The sequence below is a fragment of the Mercurialis annua genome, linkage group LG8 (assembly GCF_937616625.2).
Source record: "Mercurialis annua linkage group LG8, ddMerAnnu1.2, whole genome shotgun sequence".
Classification (NCBI taxonomy): Eukaryota; Viridiplantae; Streptophyta; class Magnoliopsida; order Malpighiales; family Euphorbiaceae; genus Mercurialis; species Mercurialis annua.
In genome coordinates, this window is record NC_065577.1 from 38407320 (window position 1) to 38429042 (window position 21723).

Sequence of the window (21723 nt, forward strand, 5' to 3'; positions counted from 1 at the left end):
TTAAAGACCAATTTTTTAAATTAAAAAAAAAGGAACAATGGCTTGAAAAACCTCAAAGTTAGGGTTTTGGAGTAGAAAGGAACAATGGTGTTATCAAACAAGAAGCTAAAGCAGAAGCTAAGAGTAGCAAAGGTACAATCTTTACTCACAACTGACTGTAATTCAAAGCAATTACCAACTCAGAATGGTACTTCAAGGCTTCAAGAGCTTTTAGAAGCATCAAAACAGAGATCAAAAACAGCCAAGAAGGAAAAAAGAAGAGAAAAGATTCAACCTTTACAAGGATTAGTTGATACCCAATTGGAAAATAATGGGGAAAATAAGTTAGTTGAGGAGAAAAATGAAAAGGGTTTGGTTGGTGAGGGTAATGATGGTGAAAATAATGAAGAAAATATTAAGAAGAAGAAGAAGAAGAGGAAGAGAGATGACGGTGAAAGTAAAGAAAATGGTGGAGTGGAAAATGGTGATAATGGGGCGGTGAAGGAAACGAAAAAGGCGACGAAGAAAAAGAATAAGAAGAAAAAGAGAAAAAGCAAGAAGGCTAAGAATGTGGAGGTTAAAGAAGTAGGTGGTGAGGCAAAAGATGCAGTTGAAGTAACTAATGTAATCAGTGAAAGGTAGTTTGGATTTTGATGTTCTTAATGGTTTTGTTTGATTTATTATTGGTTTGTGTTTTATATTATTTGTTATGCTATTGTTGTTATGGTGTTGTTCAAAGTTGTGTTTCTTGATAAGTTGATTTGTGTAAGAATCCTTTGTGTTTTCTTGTATTGATTTTGAGTTTTAATGGAAACTTTGGTGATTGTTTTAATGTCTTGCAGTCATATAAATGAGGAATCTGCGACGAAAGTTTATGTGGGAGGCATTCCTTATTACTCAACGGAGGATGATATTCGAAGTTTCTTTGAGAGCTGTGGCACCATAACTGAAATTGATTGTATGACATTTCCTGATAGTGGGAAGTTTAGAGGAATTGCTATTATTGGTTTCAAGGTAATTCTTGTTCTTAACTATGCTGCAATAGTAATTTTATGAAAGTTTCAACAGTCAACAATTTACTTGTAAAATAACTTAAATCTGACAGTGATCTCAACATTCAAAAGTGTTATGGTTGAAGACTTTTCATTCACTAAGTCTTATGTAATGAATGTGAAAATGAAAACCATGAATTTTTTTCTGCGAACCTGAAAAGTCTTTTCAATTAAAAGTGACGGGTACTTGTAGGCTTCTACGAGGAATGTGAATTTAAAATGTGGAAGAATAATCTCTCACACACATAGAGAAAAGAGTCAGGATCACTGAGAATATTTACTATTACAAAGAAATTCTGGAATATGTGACCTGCTTCCGTGCAGTTATATTAGGCATCTAGATATAGTGGGATGTAGAATACTCTCATGGAAACTGAGTTGTGTGTATTCTTTGTCTGTCAAAGATTAGGTCTGCCTCCCTGTATCTTCTAAATGAGCATTATGATAAATTTCTATGACCTTATTGTGTTTCTCCCCAAAATATTTTCTTTTTTGTTGGACAAAGTACATGATGGCACCGAGTTGCTTCAAGAGACTATCAAAACATTATGAAAATGGTTTTATAGCTTTTCCCAAATTCTCATGAGCACATGTGATTTCCTATTTTTTCTCTGCTGCACCAATCATGTACTAACTAAATCATTTCACTCTACTTGTCATTATTTTTCTCGTATCGTTTGCTTTGTACAAATGAAGAGTGTAGTAGTGTACTACATGTCTGTCTGGCTGTTCCGATAGAATCTTTTGTCTTGCATTTATAAATTGATATTTAATAGGAGAAAAAGGTTCAATAGAGATGCGTATCTTCTGATATTAGTCGAAGGAGATTAAGAACCCTTACACTCTAGAGCTTTACCGGCAATTACTATCTTATTATAGATATTGCATTTTGGTTTCCCAGATTTTTTAGTTCTTTCTGTGCTCAACATTGTCGCTAAACAAAGTAAGAAGTTGCTCAGGAAACCAGATCGCCAGAATACCATGATTTTCTGCTTCTTTTTTTTTTCTTAACAAGAAAATGCCATTGATGTGCTTCTGCAGTTGGATTGGATACTTCTTGCGACTGGACAATTAACATATTATTTGCTAAAATTTTAAGATCTATCCGCATTAATAATATCTGTAGAGATGAAAATTGCTATAAGATGAACCCAACGACATAGTGAACTAACTCACTTGATTTTCTGAACCAGCATCATGCATGCTACAATTTACAACCTGTTAATCCACAATAGACATGGGAATGATCGAAAAATATACAACTTATTTTCTAAGCTTTGGTATTTCTAAAACTATGATGAACCTTAAAAGTCTTGAAATTTGAATTATTTATTGTTAATATCATGGTAGGTTTTCTGGAACAATGTATTGATTCTACTAAAATCATGTTTTGCAGACTGAAGCCGCAGCTGGACGGGCCTTGGCTCTTGATGGATCTGACATGTGGGTAATTTCTAAATAATGTGCTTTACCCTGCAAAAATCAATTTTTTTATTTTTTCCACATCATTCTTATGAAACTTTTAACACATCCAGGGGTGGATTTTTTCTGAAAATTCAACCATACAAGATGACTCGAATGCCTCAAGCCAAAAAAGTGTCTGATTTTGCCCCTACAATAGTCGAGGGTTACAATAGAATCTATGTCGGAAATTTGTCATGGGACATAACTGAGAAAGACCTGAGGGATTTTTTCTCAGATTGCAAGATATCTTCAGTACGGTGGGGTACGGATAAGGAAACTGGAGAATTCCGGGGCTATGGCCATGTGGACTTTTCTGACAATATCTCATTATTGATGGCATTAAAGTTGGATCAGCTGATTGTATGTGGACGAGCCATCAAGATAAGCTGTGCAGTTCCTTTAAAAAAAGGAGAAGCACATTCAACTCCAGCTCCCAAAGCCACAGCACATTCAACTCCGGCTCCCATAGCCACAGCACAATCAACTCCAGCTCCCATAGCCACATTTAATGAAGCTGATGATGGTGGTTTGAGTGCAGTCAGCGGTAAGATGAGGAGGAGGACCTGCTATGAGTGTAATCAGAAAGGTCATGTTTCTACAGCTTGTCCGAACAAACTTGCAACTGCACCGACATCCGCGGGTGAAGCGGCATCTAGAGACATTGGAGCTGATAATGATGGGTTGATCATCAGGTCCTCCTCCGCAGCCACAGGTTATGAGGCTTATAACAATGCTAGTGCAAGTATTACTGCACCAAAATACACCGATAATGAAGCCGATAACAATGGGGTGACTGTAAGCAGCGGTAAGATGAGGAGGAGGACCTGCTATGAGTGTAATCAGAAAGGTCATGTTTCTACAGCTTGTCCGAACAAACTTGCAACTGCAGTGACAACCATGGGTCAAGCGGCTGATAACAATGCAAGTATCGCGGCATCCAGAGAGACCAGTAATGCAGCCAATAATGATGGGTTGATTATCAGGTCCTCCTCCTCAGCCACTGGTTATGAGGCTGATTACAATGCTAGTGCAAGTATTGCTGCACCCAAAGACACCGATAATGAAGCCGATAACAATGGGGTGACTGTAAGCAGTGGTAAGATAAGGCGGCGGACTTGCTATGAATGTAATCAGAGAGGTCATATTTCTACAGCTTGTCCAAACAAGAAAACAACCTAAACAAGTTCTAATGCGATTTAAGCATTTATGTAATAGTCTTTGTGCTATTTCAAATTGCATGAAGAGCCATATTAATATTCATTGGGGTTGGATGAGTCATAGGCAGTCGCACAATTTTGAGCTTTTGAGTTTTTATTTGTCAAACCATTTGGTTTAAATACACACCGCTGTAAAACGTGATCCTTTAATGAATTTATTTATTTTCCTTTTTCAGTATCGATGTTTTGTGTTTCCTAAGCTTTTGCCGTCCCAGAAAACTGCGGATGGAGATTGATGCAATCTTGTATTTTTTCTGTGGGAGCTTAATTCTGAACCCCACTATTTAAATCTATAATGGTCAAGACACTGCAAGATTATTATATTCAGTTTTGTTTATTATCAGCAGGACAGGTTTAGAACACAAGGTTTTGTGTGTTGATTCTGATAATTGGTATTTGCTTTTCATCAATCAAGGTGAGAAACTATATTTCTTAGTTTCAGATGTGCTTGCATATATCTATTCTTGCTCCGTTTGGAAATTCTTTGATCCTAATTTTTGCTTCCATGTATTTATTTGCACAGATGTCTAAGAATCAAGAATCTAAATTCAGCTGCAGCAGAAGTGTTGATTTTCAGCATCCTTTTTGGAGAATTCGAGAAATGCAAGAACAGGAAGACTTACCAATTAGACAAGGTATAGGTACAAAAAATAGAACGTTAGATACAGAATATTGTCAATGATCATAGATTTTTTTTTTTGAGAGGATTCAATGATCATAGATTATAACTCCTATTTGGATCTAGTAAACTTAGCACTTTCTTGATTTCCAAACAGAAAGTTTGAAAATCACATGAACTGCCAAATTCATTTCTCTTATTTCGATTTCATGGAGATGGCTTTGACTTGCATTTGTATAAAATAATTGAAGTTTTATCCTAAGTTCATGTTGGTCAATGATTTGAAATTTAGAAACTTTATCTAATGATCAATCCAAGGGAGGATGCTGTAGACATCAATAGTTTCTCTTTTTTGTTTGATAGCAATCGTCTCTATAGGAGGAACTAGGGGTGTGCAAAAACGGATTGAAACCGAAAGAACAATCTTAACCGAATTTTTTGCTTCAGTTCGGTTTTTTATTATGACAAAACTTTGGTTTTTTGGTTTTGTTCGGTTTTGGATATCAAAATTTTGAGTTAAATTTGAACGTAAATCAAACAGAAAATAACCAAACCAAATCAGGAAAACCCGACTGAACTGACGGGTTTCGTTTGAGAAATTAAAGTTTTTCAGAATTTTGGTTCGGTTTGGTTTGAACAAAATGGACCCCTAATAGGAACTCTCTATTCCCTTTTACGTGCAGCAATTCCGATTCTTAACTCCAAGCTGCTCCCTCTATAAATATAGGAATTGTACACTTCTTCAAGATACATATTTAATTTTTCATTTTTTACTCTCTCTATTACCTCAGCCTTTCTTACTTATCTATTGTAATGATGACTCCTGATTCTACAGAAGAAACAGGAGTAGTCATGCAAATGAATTATCAAGATAACGGAACCAATAATGGAGGAAACAAGATGCAGCTTCAACCCCAACCAGAAACTGAGAAAAAGGTACCTGTTGTCTACTACCTATCGCGAAATGGACAGCTCGAGCATCCTCATTTCGCGGAGGTCTCACTTTCTTCTTCTCAAGGACTTTATCTTAGAGGTAACTCGTACTTAAACGATACCAAACCCATAAATGTACATGCACTATGTTGCATGAAAACGGAAAACAACGAAATGGTATTTTTTTTTATAAGAATTGGTTATAAATATAAAGTTTCGGAATTTCATAAGCGTGTCTAATAATGAAAATGTAGGACTCGACAAGTTTCTTTACAACATACCATGAGCAATTGTTTCTTGACAGTTTGCTAGCTTAAAATTGCATCAGGATTGTAATGCTGACATTGTTTCTTTTTCCCTTATATTAGATGTGATAAATACATTAAACAATCTTCGAGGTCAAGGCTTAGCTAGCATGTATTCTTGGGCTTCAAAACGGTAAAATTTTCAGACTTTTAAAGGGAGAAATTTTGCTGCGTGTTTTCATTTTCTCAGAAATCTCGATTGTTTCTATATTCAGGAGCTACAAGAATGCATTTCTATGGCAAGACTTGTCAACTGATGATTTCATATACCCTTGTCATGATCAAGATTACATTCTGAAAGGATCACTACTCTTTGAATCTTCTCCAATTTCTCAATCAATCAATTCAATGTCATCGTCATCTAACTCCAGACGCTCGGAGATGAACAACTCCAGCAGTGACACTGAGGACTCGGGTCCTCCAATTGCTAGAAGAAAAAATCATTTATTCAGTTCAATTGCTGACAATATTGATGAGCACAAAGTTGACGAGTCCAGAACGACAAGAGAATTCTCCGAAAAGGGCTCTGATGTATTAACACAGGCCGACAGTAACCGAAGAGTGGAAAGGGAAACTGAAAAAACTGAAGCTGAAGGACTTCACACTACAAAGCTGAAGAAAAAGGAGGCTTCCGTACCGACTTTGAAATCTATAGGGCTTTATCGACAAGCTAGTAATAGATATAAGCAGGATGCGAGGGTTAATCTTAGCTCGCATATGAATGAATCGGGGCTTCTGATGAAACTGATTGGATGTGGATGTGGCTCAAAAAAGTTCAAAGATTTTAATACAATGAAAAACAGGTATTGATCAATGGTGTATCTATCTGCAATATATGAGCATTGTAGAACAATGCATTACCTAGCTAGATAGCCTGCAAGGCAAGCCGAAACATGGAATTGCTTTCTGCAAGACGGTAACGAGTATATTGCATGGAAACTTTTTGAGTTTCAAGTTTTTTGAAAGCACTTCTAAAACTTCGAAACTCTATAACCTATTTTCGTAATATTATGTCGTTTTTCTCATTTCTATATTTTTTTTGTGTCCGTGCTACCTAGGTGATGGGCATTGTGTTCTAATGTAATTTGCTTTCTTTGTGATGTGCTTGATAAAGAGAATAATGCCATTTTTTTGACTCATTGCTATTATGTTTGTAGGTATGTGATCTTGAAAGATGCATCAAGTCCTAATTTTAAGTGTTTCAAAATCTTGTAGAAAATTTGTAGATAAAGGATGAGCTACTTTTGTGTAACTCTAAAACGTAGCTTGATGAATTGAAGATCATTTTTTTTCTTTTTTATTGTGTGCGGTTGGAAATTTTTGACGTTTGTGGAAGGATCTAATCCTATGATTATAGTAGAATGCCGATCAACGCATATACCATTTGAACTCATTAAGCTCATAGAGACATTTTTTTATTTAAAAAAAAAACAAAGAGACATTTTAACATGTAAAACTTATGTCTAAAATTCATTATTGTCGAGGCAAGTAAAGTTTAGGCCTAACTGTGAAAAAAATCAAAACCTTTACAACTTGTTATAATTTAAACCAAAATTTTAAAATTTTATAATAATTACCATATTATATTTTTTTTTATAATAATAGCCAAATCGGGGGCCAAACCTGTAACAAAAAAGAAATTGCAAATTTGGCTATTATTGTAACAAAAAAAAATGTAATTTGGCTATTATTATACAAATTAAAAGGTTATTTTAAATTGCAAAAAATTATAAAGGTTTGGATTGTTTCCACCATTAAGCCTATAGTTTAATGATGAAAAATATGATTTAATTATTGTATCTTTCCACCCATTATTATACAAAAAAATCCATTTTTTAATTTATTATTACGATTATTTTGTCATGGTTTAAAATAAAATATTCTTTTGGATATTTCCTTTTCACTATTTCAATTTTATTTTTTCAAATAATTTAAATTATACTTATTTTTGTCCTTTGTTATTTCTTAAATAAAATATGATTAGAGTATAAAAATCTAATTGAAAATATAGCCGCCTTTTCTTCTCTTTTCTCTCTAAAAAACCCTAGCCGCCTCAAGCCTTTTTCTTATTTCTTCTTCGGCAGCCGTCGGCTTAATTTTTCTATTAACGGTAGCCATTCCTTTTATTTATGTTATTTTAATTTCATAGAAAATAATATATAGCCAATTTTTTTTCATTTTTCTGATGGATTAAAATTTATCACGAAACGCAATTCAATTATCAAGAAGCGACAACAGATTGAAGATCTTTCAGTAACAAAATGGATTCGTCTATGAGCTATACTAGTTTAATTTATTTTTTATTATTTGTCTTTTTTATGAATGTTTTACTCTGTCTTTTCTTTATGAAAAGTTTGTTGTCCTTTCTGTGTGAAAGGTTTGTTGTCTCCTTTTTAGAAGGAGTTGCTGTCTCTTTTTTAGAAGGAGTTATATCAAATGTTGATTGAATCGGGTGTTGTGAATTTGCGGGTGTTTGGAGAAGTTTGAACAAAAAGTGATTGAAAACTGCACTTAATTCGCGAAACATAGTAATTTATTTTTATTCTCGTAAGTAAGGTCTGCGAATCAGACAATATGTTGTCTGTTCCATGTTAGGTCATCGGGTTTAGTTTTCAAATTATCCCGAATTTCTTACAAATGTAACTCTTTCATATTCAATTTAATGAGATCCGATGAATTCAAAAAAAATACCATTAAAAATTCGGAAAATTCTACATAAAGTGTATTTTTTTAGATAAAGTTTTGGGATAAAAAATTAGGAGGCGCAATTAGGCCTGTGCAACGTTGGTTTCGGTCGGTTCGGTGAACTGGATCAAAAAAACCAAAACTAAAAATAGGCCAAAATCCAAAATTGAATCGGTTCCAAAATAGACCAAAGACCGAAATTGAACCAAACTGAAAAATTCGGTTCGGTTCGGTTAAAAGCCGATTTTTAATTATTTTTTTTCTTCAGTTTTTTAATTTAAAAAATTAAAAAAATATTGATTAATAATAATTTTACATATGTTGTTTGTATATTTTATCTATTATAATAAATTTATTAACTTATATATTACATATTATTAAAGAATAAATACTAAAAAAGTATAAATAAACATATGAATTTTATTTTTTTCAAAAAAAAAAACATGTTATTCGGTTTTTTGATCGGTTCTGTTTGCAAAAACCTAAAACCAAATTGAAAACCGAATATCAAATTTTTAAATTGACAAAAAACAAATTAAATCGTTTTAACTAAAAACCGAACCAATCTTAAAACATTGGTTTGGTTCAGTTCGGTTTTTCGGTTCAATTCGGTTTTTGCACACCCCTAGACGCAATAGAGCATCTTGGTTAGGTTGATACACTTTTAACGCCATCATCATTTATCCTGCCACAGTGCCACCAATAATAACATTAAAATAAAAATATTACAAGATTCAATTACAAACCTTAAAGAAAATTAGAGAAAATGCTTTAAATGAAACAAAAAAAAAGCCAAAAAGCTAATAAAAATTCGTTCAAGATAAAAATCGAGTTTGGAAGCAAAGAAAGTAAATCCATTTAGCAAAACCCAAAAGGTCGAAGAGATTCATCGAAGGACAAGTCTGGTGTTAGCAGTTGCGGCAATTCTAGCTCTACTAACGTATATTAAATTGTTGTAGTTAAAAAGCTCGTCGTTGGATGTTAGGTTGTGTCGATCGGTCCGTTTAGTGTGTGCACTTTGAGCTACATAGGACATACAAACCCAAGCTTCAACTGAATCGGTAAAACAAAATACCCTGAAAATATCGGCTCGAAAAGTTCAAACTAAAAAATTTCATTTTGTCCATAAGCTCAATAGATTTGTAGTTTCTTAAAGGACTTTCTTATCATAAAATACAATAATACTTATAAAAATTATCTTTTATAAACATATAAAATATAAAAAAAATTAAATCGAAACAAAGCCCAATATTATCATAGTAGAATTTTTAAAGTATATCAATCAAGAAAATGAAAAATAAAATTCAAAAAATCACAAAAATCCACCAAAAAAAGTCAAAAATTAACAAACTAAACAAAGTTGAAAAAATCTATATATAATTATTCTTTTTTGACAAACCATATAAAAATAATATTAAATAAATTTATATATTATATTTATTTTTTTAATTTAATCCTAAATTTTAAAATCTGTCACTTTTATGCAAGAAATTTTATTTTTTTAATTCTATATACGGGGTCATAAAATGCTGGCGTGACTGTAAAAAATGATTTTATCTCAGTAAAATCACACCAATAAATGAGTGTCACGTTAGCATATGTATTAAATTGAAAAAAACATACAACTTTCTGCATACAATTGATACATTTTAGAATTTATATTTAAATTGAAAAAACGAATATAGTTTATGAATTTATTAAACATCACTGAAATGAATAAAAGGAAAATAAAAATGAAGAAAGAAACAAAACCCATAATATAAAAGGTTAACACATTTTAAGGTTCATAAATTTATTGTTTTTAGTTTATGTGGTCTCTAAACTTTCATTTGGTCCTATATGATCCTTAAATTTTACAATTTTAGTTTATCTGATTTCTGAACTTCTATTTGATTTTATCTGATCTTTGAACTTTAATTTTTTTTTGTTTTTTCAAGTCCTCAAACAAATGGAAATTTAAAAACTAAATAAAATAAAAAATGTAAAGTTTAGGAGCCAAATTAGATAAAATGGAAGTTTAGGTATCAGATTAAAAAATATAAAATTGAGAGACCGAATAAGATTAAATAGAAGTTTAAGGACCGAATAAACTAAAAATTAAAAATTAAGAGACCTTAAAAATATGTTAATCCTAATAATAGGTAAAAGGCTTACTTTAGCCCCTGAGGTCAGACCGAAAGAATTAATAAGACCCTAAAATAGAAGGTGGCTCAATTATCACCTTGAGGTTGTCCAAAGTGGTTCATATCGCACAAAACGCAAACTCTGTTAGTTTTGTCCGTCTAGACCCTTAGAAAAAAAGTTCAAAAACATCCTTAATGTTTAAAATATTTACCAATTTTACATTTATGATTTTTTCCACCATTTTCACCCTCTTTCTCATTTAAATATATCTAATTAAATAATATTTAAAATTAAAATATTTATTAAAATAATCAAAACTCAACTAAACACTTCAAAACCTAATTAAACACGTCAAAATCGAATTAAACAAATTAAAATTCAATTAAAACAATTAAAATTCAATTTAAACTTAATTAAATCTAATTAAATCAACTAAAATAAAAATAAAAAAATTCATAAAGCACCGCCAACTTTTTCTCCGAATCTACCTCCGGTTTATATTCCCATATTTTACCGACCGCCGGAAATTTTTTTCAGCGGCCGGCTCTTTTCCTGTTCTTCCCAAGTTGGGAAGAACAGCCCCTGTTCTTCCCAACTTGGGAAGAACAAATCTTGTTCTTCCCATGGGAAGAACAGCCCGTTGTTCTTCCCAACGTGGGAAGAACAGGGCTGTTCTTCTCATGGGAAGAACAAATCTTGTTCTTCCCATGGGAAGAACAGCCCACAGTGAGGCGGAGGACCGCCGGAAATAAATTCCGGCGGTCTAAGATGGAGGTGGTAAATGTCATTTTTTTCTGTTTTTTTATTTAATTTTTATTTAGTTTTTGGTCGGAATCTTTTTTGCCGAAGGTCGTAGAGGTAGTATTCGGCGATGTGTAGCGGCGGGCGGGCAAAATTTAATTAATTAGTTTAATTAAATTTCAAAGCGTTTAGTTAAGTTTCGAAGTGATTAATTGAGTTTTGATTGTTTGATAAATATTTTAATTTTAAATATTATTTAATTAGATATATTTAAATGAAAAAGAGGGTGAAAATGGTCAAAAAAAATCATAAATATAAAATTGGTAAATAATTTAAACATTAAGGATGTTTTTGAATTTTTTCCTAACGGCCACATCACCATTTAGTCGGAAGAAACTAACGGTGGTGCGATGTGAACCATTTTGGACAATTTTAGGGGTCAAAGCGAGCCAACTTCGACCTTAGGATCTTATTAATTCTTTCTGTCTGACCTCAGGGGCTAAATTGAGACTTTTGCCATCCTAATATATGATGCATAAGCTTGTTTGCATTGCTTCTCTCTTTTTTGCTTTCTTTTTTTTAGCAGCAAATAACCATGGAAATTAAATTCTCATTCAAATCACTAATAATTTGTTTGCATGTTATGTTTTGAATGACAGTATAAAAAACCATTCAAAACATAACTTATTAGCACCCAAAAAACGATAAAAGCTCAATACTTTTACAGTGTTATTTCTGATTCTGTGTACTGTTTGATCTTTGAAATGGGGCCCAAGAGAGGTAGTTTCAAGAGGAAGAAGAAAGCAGAGAAAAAAGTTGACCCGAATGTGCTGGCTGCTGCTTCTTCATTGAAATTCAAAGCTCCCCAAGTAGTGGACTCCATGGATTGGTGGGATAGTTTTTCTTCAAGGATTTCTGGTATATTGCATTGTCTCTTCACTTGTTTTTGTTTTTCAATTTCATTTTGTGATTGATTTATAGTTTGATTTCTTGGTTGGTTTGTTGATTGTGTTAAAACATTGGTTTTGCTCTTTATTGTGGTGTTTTTTCTTCTATGTTTTTGGTGTTTTATTTCAAAAATCACCACTTTTTCACGTTTTTTTTAATTTTAATCATGTCTTTTTGAAAGTGTCAAATAAATTCATCACGTGCAAATCTATCATCAATGGAAAAATTAGGTGTCTTTTTACTCTTTTTCTTATCGATTGTGGTCAGTCAACAAAGATAGACCGAATTTTCACATTCGTGATAGATTTGCAAAAAAATGACAGGTGATGAATTAATTTGACACTTTTGAAAAGACGTGATTAAAATGAAAAAACGTGCAAAAGATGGTGATTTTAAGTGGATTCTTTTGGCATGGGTTAATTTGAGTTTTAGTTGTTAGTTTTGCCTGCTTTGTTTTTTTTTTTTTTTTTTTGCTTACATTGCTTACTAATTGGTGTTATGTACATATATGCATTCTCATAGAAATATGTTTTCATTTTGATATGCATAGGGTTTATATTTTGGTGTAAAAAAAGTAAGCATAGGGTTGTTTTTCAAGTATTAATTGGTTATCTTGTGGAGCTTCTGTTGATTATCTTTTTGTTACATTGGTTCTGCTTTACTGGATCTTCATGCCTTGGTGACTATACCTGTAATTAATTAGGTTATGTTTCTGTTTCAAACTCTTTTCTTTAAAACAATTCTGGCTCTTCAAGTTTGATGAGTGGTAGTGTAGAGGTTTGTATAATGCTCAAGGAAACAAGATATTGATGTTCCGGAGGCAGCGTGGCTGTCTTCATTCGGTGGGATCAAAAGAGAAAGTTCATGTGTTTTTTAATGAACTTATTGCATTTTGTTGAATGTTTGGTACAAACCAAGCCATGATTGTTTTTCCTTGGGCTGCGTTTGTATGGGTAAATTTTGTACATCTTGCTGATCTAAAGCAGATGTGTTAGTCTTTTGTCCAAGTAGCAATGCAACATGGTGCTCAATAAGCTTTACTACAAATTTGAACATCATTTCCTAAGCTATCAGAATAAATTGTGCCTGTTGTCAGCCTGATTTTAAACTCTTATAGAATGCGTTTCTACATTGAACGTAAAAGATATTCTTCAAAAAATGGACCATGGATAAGTAACTGAGTGAGGGTTCTTTTCCTGGAAAACTCTTTCTTCTTCTATAGAAGCGACAAAGTTTTCTTCTTAATATAGGCGGAGTTTGTAATTTCTTATATTATGCTTGTACTGGGACATTTTAAATAATAAAATCTTTAAAGTCGACGAACTTTCATCTTGCTGTAAATTTCCTTCTTATCAATTTTACCTGCAACACTTGCTGAATTCTGAGCTTAATATTAGAAACCCTATTCTACTTCCTCAGAGATTGTGAAACTTGATGACTGATCAAGAGTAATTACCAATATTAAACATTTTTTCTGTCCTTAAGTTATGCTAGTGAATTATATAAAAATCTTTTTTGGTTGATTTAGATGTGAAGTTGTGCACTTTTTGAAGATTTCTGTCATATGTTTGATTTTGCTGTCTTCGAAGACCAAATATTTGTTTGTTTTGCTGAATATTTTATGATCTGTTGATCCCTTTACAAGATTCTGCATTACAATTGTTTAATGTGCCCATGCTCAATTGATAGACCTACTCTCTTCTTTAGGGCCTCTGTCCGGATCAAACTTAAAGAAATTTGAATCTATTTTTAAAATTTCGAGAAAGACATTCAATTACATCTGCTATCTTGTGACTGATGAACTGAGCGCTAGGCATTGTAACTTGACTGATTCAAATGGGAGGTCGTTATCTCTTAATGACCAAGTAGCAATTGCTCTTAGGAGACTTGTCTCTGGTGAATCATTGTCAAGTGTTGGTGATTCATTTGGCGTCAACCAATCAACTGTCTGTCATATAACCTGGCGGTTTGTGGAAGCAATGGAAGAAAGAGGGGTGCACCATCTTCGTTGGCCCTCCACCGAAGCAGAAATAGAAGCAATAAAGTCGAAGTTTGAGAAGTTACATGGCCTGCCTAATTGCTGTGGTGTGATTGAAGCCACACACATTGTCATGACCCTGCCAGCTGTTGACCATTCAAATGATGTCTGGATTGACCTGGAGAAGAACCACAGCATGGTCTTGCAGGTGATAGTGGACCCCGACATGAGATTCCGCGATGTAAATGTTGGCTGCCCAGGTAGTTTAAGTGACGCTCTTGTGCTACAAAACTCTAGTTTCTTTAAACTGTCAGAAGAAGGGAAAAGGCTAAATGGGAAGAAGATGGAGCTCAGGGAAGGAACAGAATTACAAGAATACATCATAGGTGATGCAGGGTTTCCACTAATGCCGTGGTTACTTATACCTTATAAGGAAGCAAAAAAGGATCACGAGGTTGAGTTTAACAAACGACATTCTGCAACAACATCAGTAGCGCAGATTGCGTTGGCAAGACTGAAGGAAACGTGGAGGATTATTCGTGGAGCTATGCGGATGCCTGACAAAAACCAGTTGTCAAAAATAATATTTGTATGCTGCTTGCTACACAATATTATTATCGACATGGAGGATAAGGTGTTCGATGAGATGCCTGTTTCTCTTATTCATGACAAGGATTATCGGCAACAAGTTTGGGAATATGCCGCCAGTGTAGGCACTGAAATGAGAGAGAAGCTATCTCTGTACTTATCTGGTAATCATTTTGCTCATATATAAAACTATATAGGCTGATACAAAATCTGGCTTGTTTTTCCTTTTCTAAATGATATTGCCTGAAAAATCTGTCATCAGTTTTGGTAAGTTAGCATGAAAAGAAACAATTTTTCTCACGCAACAGTAAAATGCAGATGGCATTTCATTAGTAACATGAATTAACTACCTAGAACTATGCCTATTTGTCATTTATACCATGATCTTGGAATTTTATCACTTTGATCCAATATTTTTGCGTTTGGTGCCAAATATATCCATACCTAGTTTGGAATAAATGTAGCGCGATATTATAAATGCCAAGTAGGATCAATTTTGTACAAGTAGACGTATAATATTGTGTCACATCAGCTCTAAACAAATTATGAGTACAAAGGTCGAGAAAATGATAGATCAAACTGATAAAGTTTATGATCATAATATATTTAGGAAATAAGATATCTGACACGTGGTAGACAAATTTGTTTTGCCAATTTCATTTAATGCTGACAAATGATGGAATCATGTATGCCCTTGAAAAAATATTTCCGCTATATTTTGCGAGAAACTTCTCAAATTTTGTTACTAGCTTAACTATTTGAAGAAATTATATCTAACACGTGATTATCTATAGCAATCACAAAATTATGTGATGGATTAATATTTTGGAACCAAAAGTTTGGTCTTTCTAAAACACATGATAGGCTTGGTTTTTTTTTTAGATCATGTGTCTGTGTTACAGTTATTTCCTATTTATCTGCTATTTAATTTTTGAAATAGTTTGTGCTTGGTAATTAACTTCCATTTTTCAGTTTTTTCCTCATATAAAATGGTTCAAACTCGAAGTTCTACTCATATTAAGCAAAAACTGACTATGAAAAGAACTGATAAAGGAAAAGAAGTTGTTGAAATTGCCGTAACTCATGCTGATCCTAGAAAAATAACTAAAAGAAGAGTAGTGAAAGCTGCTTCTATTGATGATTCTCATTTTGAAAAAGAAATTCCAATTTCAAAGAGGACAAAAGTCACATCTGAAGCAATAGCCTATGCTTCTAAGGTAACATGCAATTAGTTTTAAATTTTTGTGTTGTTGTTCTTTTGGTATTTTTTGATATTGGATTTTGTTGTTTTACTTTTATTAATTATTTTTTTGTAGAAAAAAGTAGCAGTGGAATCTGGTATCAATCGTGAGATTGTTAAAGAGACTGATGTTAAACAACAAGGTTTTAAGGTACTTTTTATTTATGATCTTGTTTACTTTTGTGTGTATTGTTTTGTGTTTTGTTGTTTGGTTATGTGATTTTGTGTGATTTTATATATGAGATGTTATACTTTTCGGTTGTTTTATATATTTAGTGATGTTTGCTATGATATTTATATGAACTGATTTAAAATTATTACTTTCATATTTTTGTATATTTCAAATATACTTTTCATATTTTTCTAAAAAATTTAACCAAAGTAGTTAAAATAAATTATTTTACTTTTATATAAAAATTTAACAAAACTTTTTTAAATTTGTAATTTTTATACTTGATGTATACTTTTAATATACTTTTGTTGGTTTTAGTAGAAAATATGATAAATCTTGTTTAAGATTATTTTTTATAATTTTTGTTTATTCTTATTAAATTTTGTTGTTTTTCTGTATTCTTTTTGTTTTTTTGCAACATATTCAGTGTCTTTGATCAATAACATCGATTGCTTTGATAAACATTAATATTAAAACTGATGATGCCATTATATTTATCAAAGGATATCTTTGTCGATCACCCATCCGTCAGAATATATTAGAAACTCCTGTTCTTTTCAACTATTCTTAATTGGTTGAAGTAGTTTATTTACATGGACTCCCTCTTGAGCGGCCAAAGTAGTTCATAATTGATCAAATTTCCATTACTTAAAATTTAATTGTATCTTTTAAAATGAGGAATTCTGCATGTGCAAAACATTCTGGCTCGTTTATTAGTTTCATCTCTTTCTCCAATATTAAACACCTTTTCTAACGAACCTTTATTAATTGATATATTACTATGTTTTAATGCAGCTTTGGGATCCTTATTTTAGTGTTGAAGAGTACTTTAGTACTAAACATATTCACAATGAGGGATTGGATGTGATTTCTAATATCAAGTCAAAACTGTCCGAGCAACAACTGTTGCTTTTTTCTGCCACGTGTTTTGGGAAGTTTTTACAGATGAAGGAGTACAAATTACAAACCAATTTGATTCACGGGTTGTTAATGAGAGAGGTGAAGCAACCGTCTGAATATGAGTTGTGGATTAAGGTTTGTGGGAAATTGTTGAAGTTTGGACTTGAGGAATTTGCACTGGTCACTGGTTTGCGATGCTATGGGGATTCTGATAGTGGTAAATATTCGTCTTTTCAAAGCGATTGGAAAGAAAAATATTTCTCCGGATTAAAGAAAGTCAACAAGAAAAGTGTTGAGGAGTGCTTCCTACTGAAAAGATGGGACTGTAATGAGGATGCGGTCAAGCTTGCTATTTTGTACTTTATTGAGTTGTTTCTCTATAACAACAGGTCTAAAAAATTAGTTGGTAATGGAACTTTTTATTTGGTTGATTCCGGTTTATTTGAGGAATTTGCTTGGGGCAAAGATTTATTTGATTGCACTGTGGAGTATTTAAAAAGTAGGTTGAAGTCACAGAAAGGGGAGACTTCAAGATCACTGCCTAGTTCTTACAGATTGGATGGCTTCCCTTTAGCTTTTCAAGTTTGGTTTTTTGAATGCTGTCCATTTGCTGTTGATCGTATTGCTACAAGTTCCGGTTCTGAAATTCCACGTATTCTGCGTTGGAATTCGTCTGATGTTAAGAAACAGAAGTATTTGAACAGAAATTTTTTCAATCAAATGTCCAAAACAGTAAGTCTTAAACTTTTTTAAGATTCCAATTTATAATTTATTGTCTTTTATTAGTATTTACTATATTACACATTTTTATTTTTCTATTTGTTATGTAGAAAAAGTTAAAGAAAGCTCACTTTTGTAACTTTTTAAGAACTGCTCATTTATACTTTATATCTTTTATCTGTAGACTTTGCTTATATTTTTGTTATTATAGTCTGAGCTTCAGAATTTGAAAGCCACTGAAGAAGAGAAGGTTTTATTAAAACTAAGAGTCGTAGCTGACAAGGGCGAAGGAGAAGCGGCAGGCTCTAGTAGCTCGAGTGATGATGACACTCTACATGTACTGAAATCACGTGTTATGGACGCAGGTGGTCCTAGTTCAGCTGGAAGGAAGAAGAATAAAATTTCCTGTAGTTTGAGTTCTATGAATATCAAGCTCCATTCCATTTCAAGCAGGCTAGATTCATTTTCTTCTGATTTTTCCAATTTTAAATCACATGTGTCTACTCAGTTTGTTGAAGTTATGAATAACTTAAGTGATTTGAAGAATGTTCTGAATAATAAGAGAAAACGAGTTGCTTTTAAGGTATTCTGTTATCTTTAAATTTATTATTCATATTGTATACCTTTAGTATGCTTGTTCTTTATATATCTGATTTAATTACTTTTTAATTTTTTTATTAGGATGATGCTGTTGTGGATCCATCGCCTGATTGTAATAATGATGATATCGACGCTGATGTCAGTGATGATGGTTCCGGTTCTGATAGCGATGAAGATAATGACAGTGGTGATTCGGAGATGGAAGGAGATGATGTTCCTATTAGGATTGAAGGTGAGGTGAAAGTTAAGATGGAAGCTGACATTAATGCTGATGATAAGAATAATGACAATGAAAATGGGGATGATGAAACGACAAATGAGATTGAAGGTGACAATGATGTTAATGATAAAGAAAAGGAGAATGAAAGTGGCAAAGAGGAAGATGTTAAATTGCATGATGAGCCATACCGATAGTCATTGGAGTTGGACAAGTAATAGGCAGTTGCACAATTTTGAGCTTTCGAGGTTTTATCTGTCAAACCATTTGGTTTAAATACCCACCGTTGTAAAACGTGATCCTTTAATGATTTTTTTTTTTAAATCGATGTTTTGTGTTTCCTGATCTTTTATCTTCCTAGAGAACTGCAGATGGAAATTGATGCAATTTTTTTTCCTGGAACAAATCTTTAAACTGTGGGTGCTTAATTCTGAACCTCTTTCTATTGATAAAAACTCTGTCTAGTTAAATCTCTACTGCTCAAAACATTGCAGGATTATTTTTTGTTTCCTTCATGACCAGAAGGACAGGTTTAGAACACAAGGTTTCCTAAGTCGATTCTGATAATCGGTGTTTGCTTTTCATCAATCAAGGTGAGAAACTAATTTCTTTGTTTCCAATGTGCTTGCATATACCAATTATTCTTGCTCCATTTGCACACATGACACAGAATCAGGAATCTAATAGTAAAATTTTAGATTTGATTCAATTTTTTAATTTTTTATGTGCTCTTGTACAGGTTACATTACGACTAGATTCAGCTGCAGCAGAAATATTGATTTTCAGCATCCTTGTTGGAGAATTCAAGAGATGTAAGAATCAAGAGGTCTTGCTAATTAGACAATGTGAAAAAAAGGTACAAATAGTAGAATGTCAACTAGAGAATGTTGCCAATGATAATTGCATGATTTAACACGACATGGACCTTTTGAATGCTCATAGAATATATCGAAAATCATACAAAAACTGCCAAATTAATTTCCCTAATTTCATTTATGCGGTTATATTTAGATGGCTTTGTCTTGCATTTGTATAAAATAATTGAAGTTTAATCTTAAGTTCATGTTGGTCAATGAATTATAAATTAGAAAATTTATGTGAGGATTAACCTATCGAAGATGATGCAGACTTCAAAGTTTATCTTTTTTGTTTGATAACAATTGTCTCTATAGGAACTCTCTCTGTTCCGGTCAGTTTGGTGATAAGCTTGGATTCAGTCGGTTTATTTTGATTCAATTTCTAGCATTGAAATGGAAACAAAATGAAAACGTAGGACGCAGACAAGTTTCTGTTCAATTTCTAGCATTGCTGATATAGTTTTTTCCCCCCTTAGATGTGATAAGTACGTTGAACAGATTTCGAGGTCAAGGCATGGCTAGCAGTATTATTGGGCTTCAAAAATGTAAAAGTTTCAGGCTGTAAAAGAGCGAATTTTGCTGCCTTTTACCTTCATTTTCTCAGAAATCTTGATTGTTTCTGTATTCAGGAGCTACAAGAATGCATTTCTATGGAAAGACTTGTCAACTGATGATTTCATATACCCTTGTCATGATCAAGATTACATTCTCAAAGGATCACGACTCTTTGAATCTTCTCCAAGATCTTGATCGATCAATTCAATGTCATCGTCATCTAACTCCAGACATTCGGATATGAAAAACTCCAGCAGCGACACTGAGGACTTGACTCCTCCAATCTCTAGAAGAAAAAATCACTCATCCACTTCTAGTCATAACTATATTACCGAACAGAAAGTTTACCAGTCCAAAACCACAGGAGAACTCTATGAAAAGGTTTCTGACGTATCACTGCAGACTGACAGTAATCGAAGAGTGAAAAAGGAAACCGAAAAAACTTAAACTGAAGGACTTGACACTACAAAGCTGAATCAAAAGGAGGCTTCTGTACCAACTTCGAAATCTATAGGGCATTATCGACCAGCTAGCAATAGATATTACAAGCAGGGTGAGAGGGTTAACCTTAGCGCGCACATGAACCAATCGAGGCTTCTGATGAAACTGATCGGATGTGGATGTGGCTCTAAAAAGTTCAAAGATTTTAATACAGTGAAAAACAGGTATTGATCAACAGTGAATCTATCTGCAGTTTATGAGCTTTTTAGATCAATGCATTACCTAGCTAGTTATCCTGCAAGGCAAATCGAAACATGGAATATTTTCTACCGGATGATGATGTGTTATATTGCACCGAAACTTCTCGAGTTTTAAGTTTTGGCGTTTTGCTTTCATTTTTAAAAGCACTTCTAAAACTCCAAAACTCTTTCATTAATAACTTATTTATGTAAGCTATGTTGTTTTGTCATTTTCTGACTTATTGCTATTACATTTGTTGGTATGTGATCTTGAAAGATGCATCAAGTTCTAATTTTAAGTGTTTCAGAATCTTGTAGCAAATCTGTAGATTAAGAGGAGCTATCTAAAACATAGCTTGATGAATTGAAGATGAACATTTTTTTATATACTGTTTGGGTAGGAAGACCTTTTGGCGCTTGTGGAAGAATTTAATCTAACGATTTTTAACAGAATATTGTGTGCCCAACGCATGTGACATTTGAATTATAGTATATCGGTAGATGATCATTATTAAAGTCTAACAGTTCGAGGAAAGAAATTCTAACATTTAAAATTTATCTAATGATAAACATATGATTTGAATATTATTTTAACATTTTTCTACCCATGTATGTAATTAATTATTATTATTATTTTTTGTCATGTTTTAAAATAAGATATATTTTTGGGTATTTCATTTTAAATATTTCTTTTATATTTTATAATATCTTAATTTAAACTTACTTTTATCATGTGTTCATAAAATTATTATTAATTAAGAAAATTCAAAAAAAAAATTAGTTTGGATAAAATTTTGAGAAAAGAAAATCAAAAAGCGCACCTGAATATTCAACTAGGTTGGAACACTCCTAACACTAACATCATTTATCCTGCCACTTATAATAATATTAAAATGAAAATATTATCATAATCAATTACAATAGAAAATAAGAGTATATGTTCAAAATTAAACAAATAAGCCGAAAAAACTAATAAAAATCCGTTCAAGATTAAAATCGAGTTCAGATGCAAAGAAAACATACCCCCTCGAGCAAAACTCAAAAGCTCGACGAGTTGATTTTCGACCAAACGTCTCATCTCACATTCCTGCATTTCAAAAAAAAAAATCACCCTAAATCCCAATGCCATTTATGCATTATTTCTATAGC

General features: G+C 32.6%; 3 protein-coding genes across 3 annotated transcripts; all 3 read left to right on the top strand.

Annotated features, from left to right (window-relative positions):
* Positions 1-13: 13 nt before the first annotated feature.
* On the top strand, positions 14-3887 carry LOC126660506 (phragmoplastin interacting protein 1). The gene is made up of 4 exons (XM_050354056.2): positions 14-617; positions 822-993; positions 2428-2474; positions 2567-3887. Exons 1-4 carry the CDS (start codon positions 85-87, stop codon positions 3672-3674), a joined length of 1860 nt encoding a protein of 619 aa, XP_050210013.1. The 5' UTR covers positions 14-84; the 3' UTR covers positions 3675-3887.
* An 85-nt stretch (positions 3888-3972) lies between these two features.
* On the top strand, positions 3973-6937 carry LOC126660507 (protein SOSEKI 5-like). Its single transcript, XM_050354057.1, has 6 exons — positions 3973-4127; positions 4236-4347; positions 5167-5364; positions 5633-5702; positions 5785-6372; positions 6727-6937. The coding sequence occupies exons 2-6, from the start codon at positions 4236-4238 to the stop codon at positions 6782-6784; spliced, it is 1026 nt and encodes a 341-aa protein (XP_050210014.1). The 5' UTR covers positions 3973-4127; the 3' UTR covers positions 6785-6937.
* Positions 6938-11694: 4757 nt separating this feature from the next.
* Positions 11695-18827, top strand: LOC126660423 (uncharacterized). The gene is made up of 7 exons (XM_050353918.2): positions 11695-12037; positions 13775-14797; positions 15606-15850; positions 15950-16024; positions 16841-17677; positions 17877-18248; positions 18347-18827. Exons 1-7 carry the CDS (start codon positions 11884-11886, stop codon positions 18677-18679), a joined length of 3039 nt encoding a protein of 1012 aa, XP_050209875.1. The 5' UTR covers positions 11695-11883; the 3' UTR covers positions 18680-18827.
* The last annotated feature ends 2896 nt before the right edge of the window (positions 18828-21723 follow it).

Excerpts from the sequence above, each read along its gene's own strand:
- LOC126660506 (XM_050354056.2), top strand. The coding sequence starts at position 85 with ATGGTGTTATCAAACAAGAAGCTAAAGCAGAAGCTAAGAGTAGCAAAG. Across the intron at positions 994-2,427 it reads TTGCTATTATTGGTTTCAAG|ACTGAAGCCGCAGCTGGACG; the intron begins GTAATTCTTGTT and ends CATGTTTTGCAG. Across the intron at positions 2,475-2,566 it reads GCTCTTGATGGATCTGACAT|GGGTGGATTTTTTCTGAAAA; the intron begins GTGGGTAATTTC and ends TAACACATCCAG.
- LOC126660507 (XM_050354057.1), top strand. The coding sequence starts at position 4,236 with ATGTCTAAGAATCAAGAATCTAAATTCAGCTGCAGCAGAAGTGTTGAT. Across the intron at positions 5,703-5,784 it reads TATTCTTGGGCTTCAAAACG|GAGCTACAAGAATGCATTTC; the intron begins GTAAAATTTTCA and ends TTCTATATTCAG. Across the intron at positions 6,373-6,726 it reads TTTAATACAATGAAAAACAG|GTATGTGATCTTGAAAGATG; the intron begins GTATTGATCAAT and ends TTATGTTTGTAG.
- LOC126660423 (XM_050353918.2), top strand. The coding sequence starts at position 11,884 with ATGGGGCCCAAGAGAGGTAGTTTCAAGAGGAAGAAGAAAGCAGAGAAA. Across the intron at positions 12,038-13,774 it reads TTTTTCTTCAAGGATTTCTG|GGCCTCTGTCCGGATCAAAC; the intron begins GTATATTGCATT and ends TCTCTTCTTTAG. Across the intron at positions 15,851-15,949 it reads CAATAGCCTATGCTTCTAAG|AAAAAAGTAGCAGTGGAATC; the intron begins GTAACATGCAAT and ends ATTTTTTTGTAG.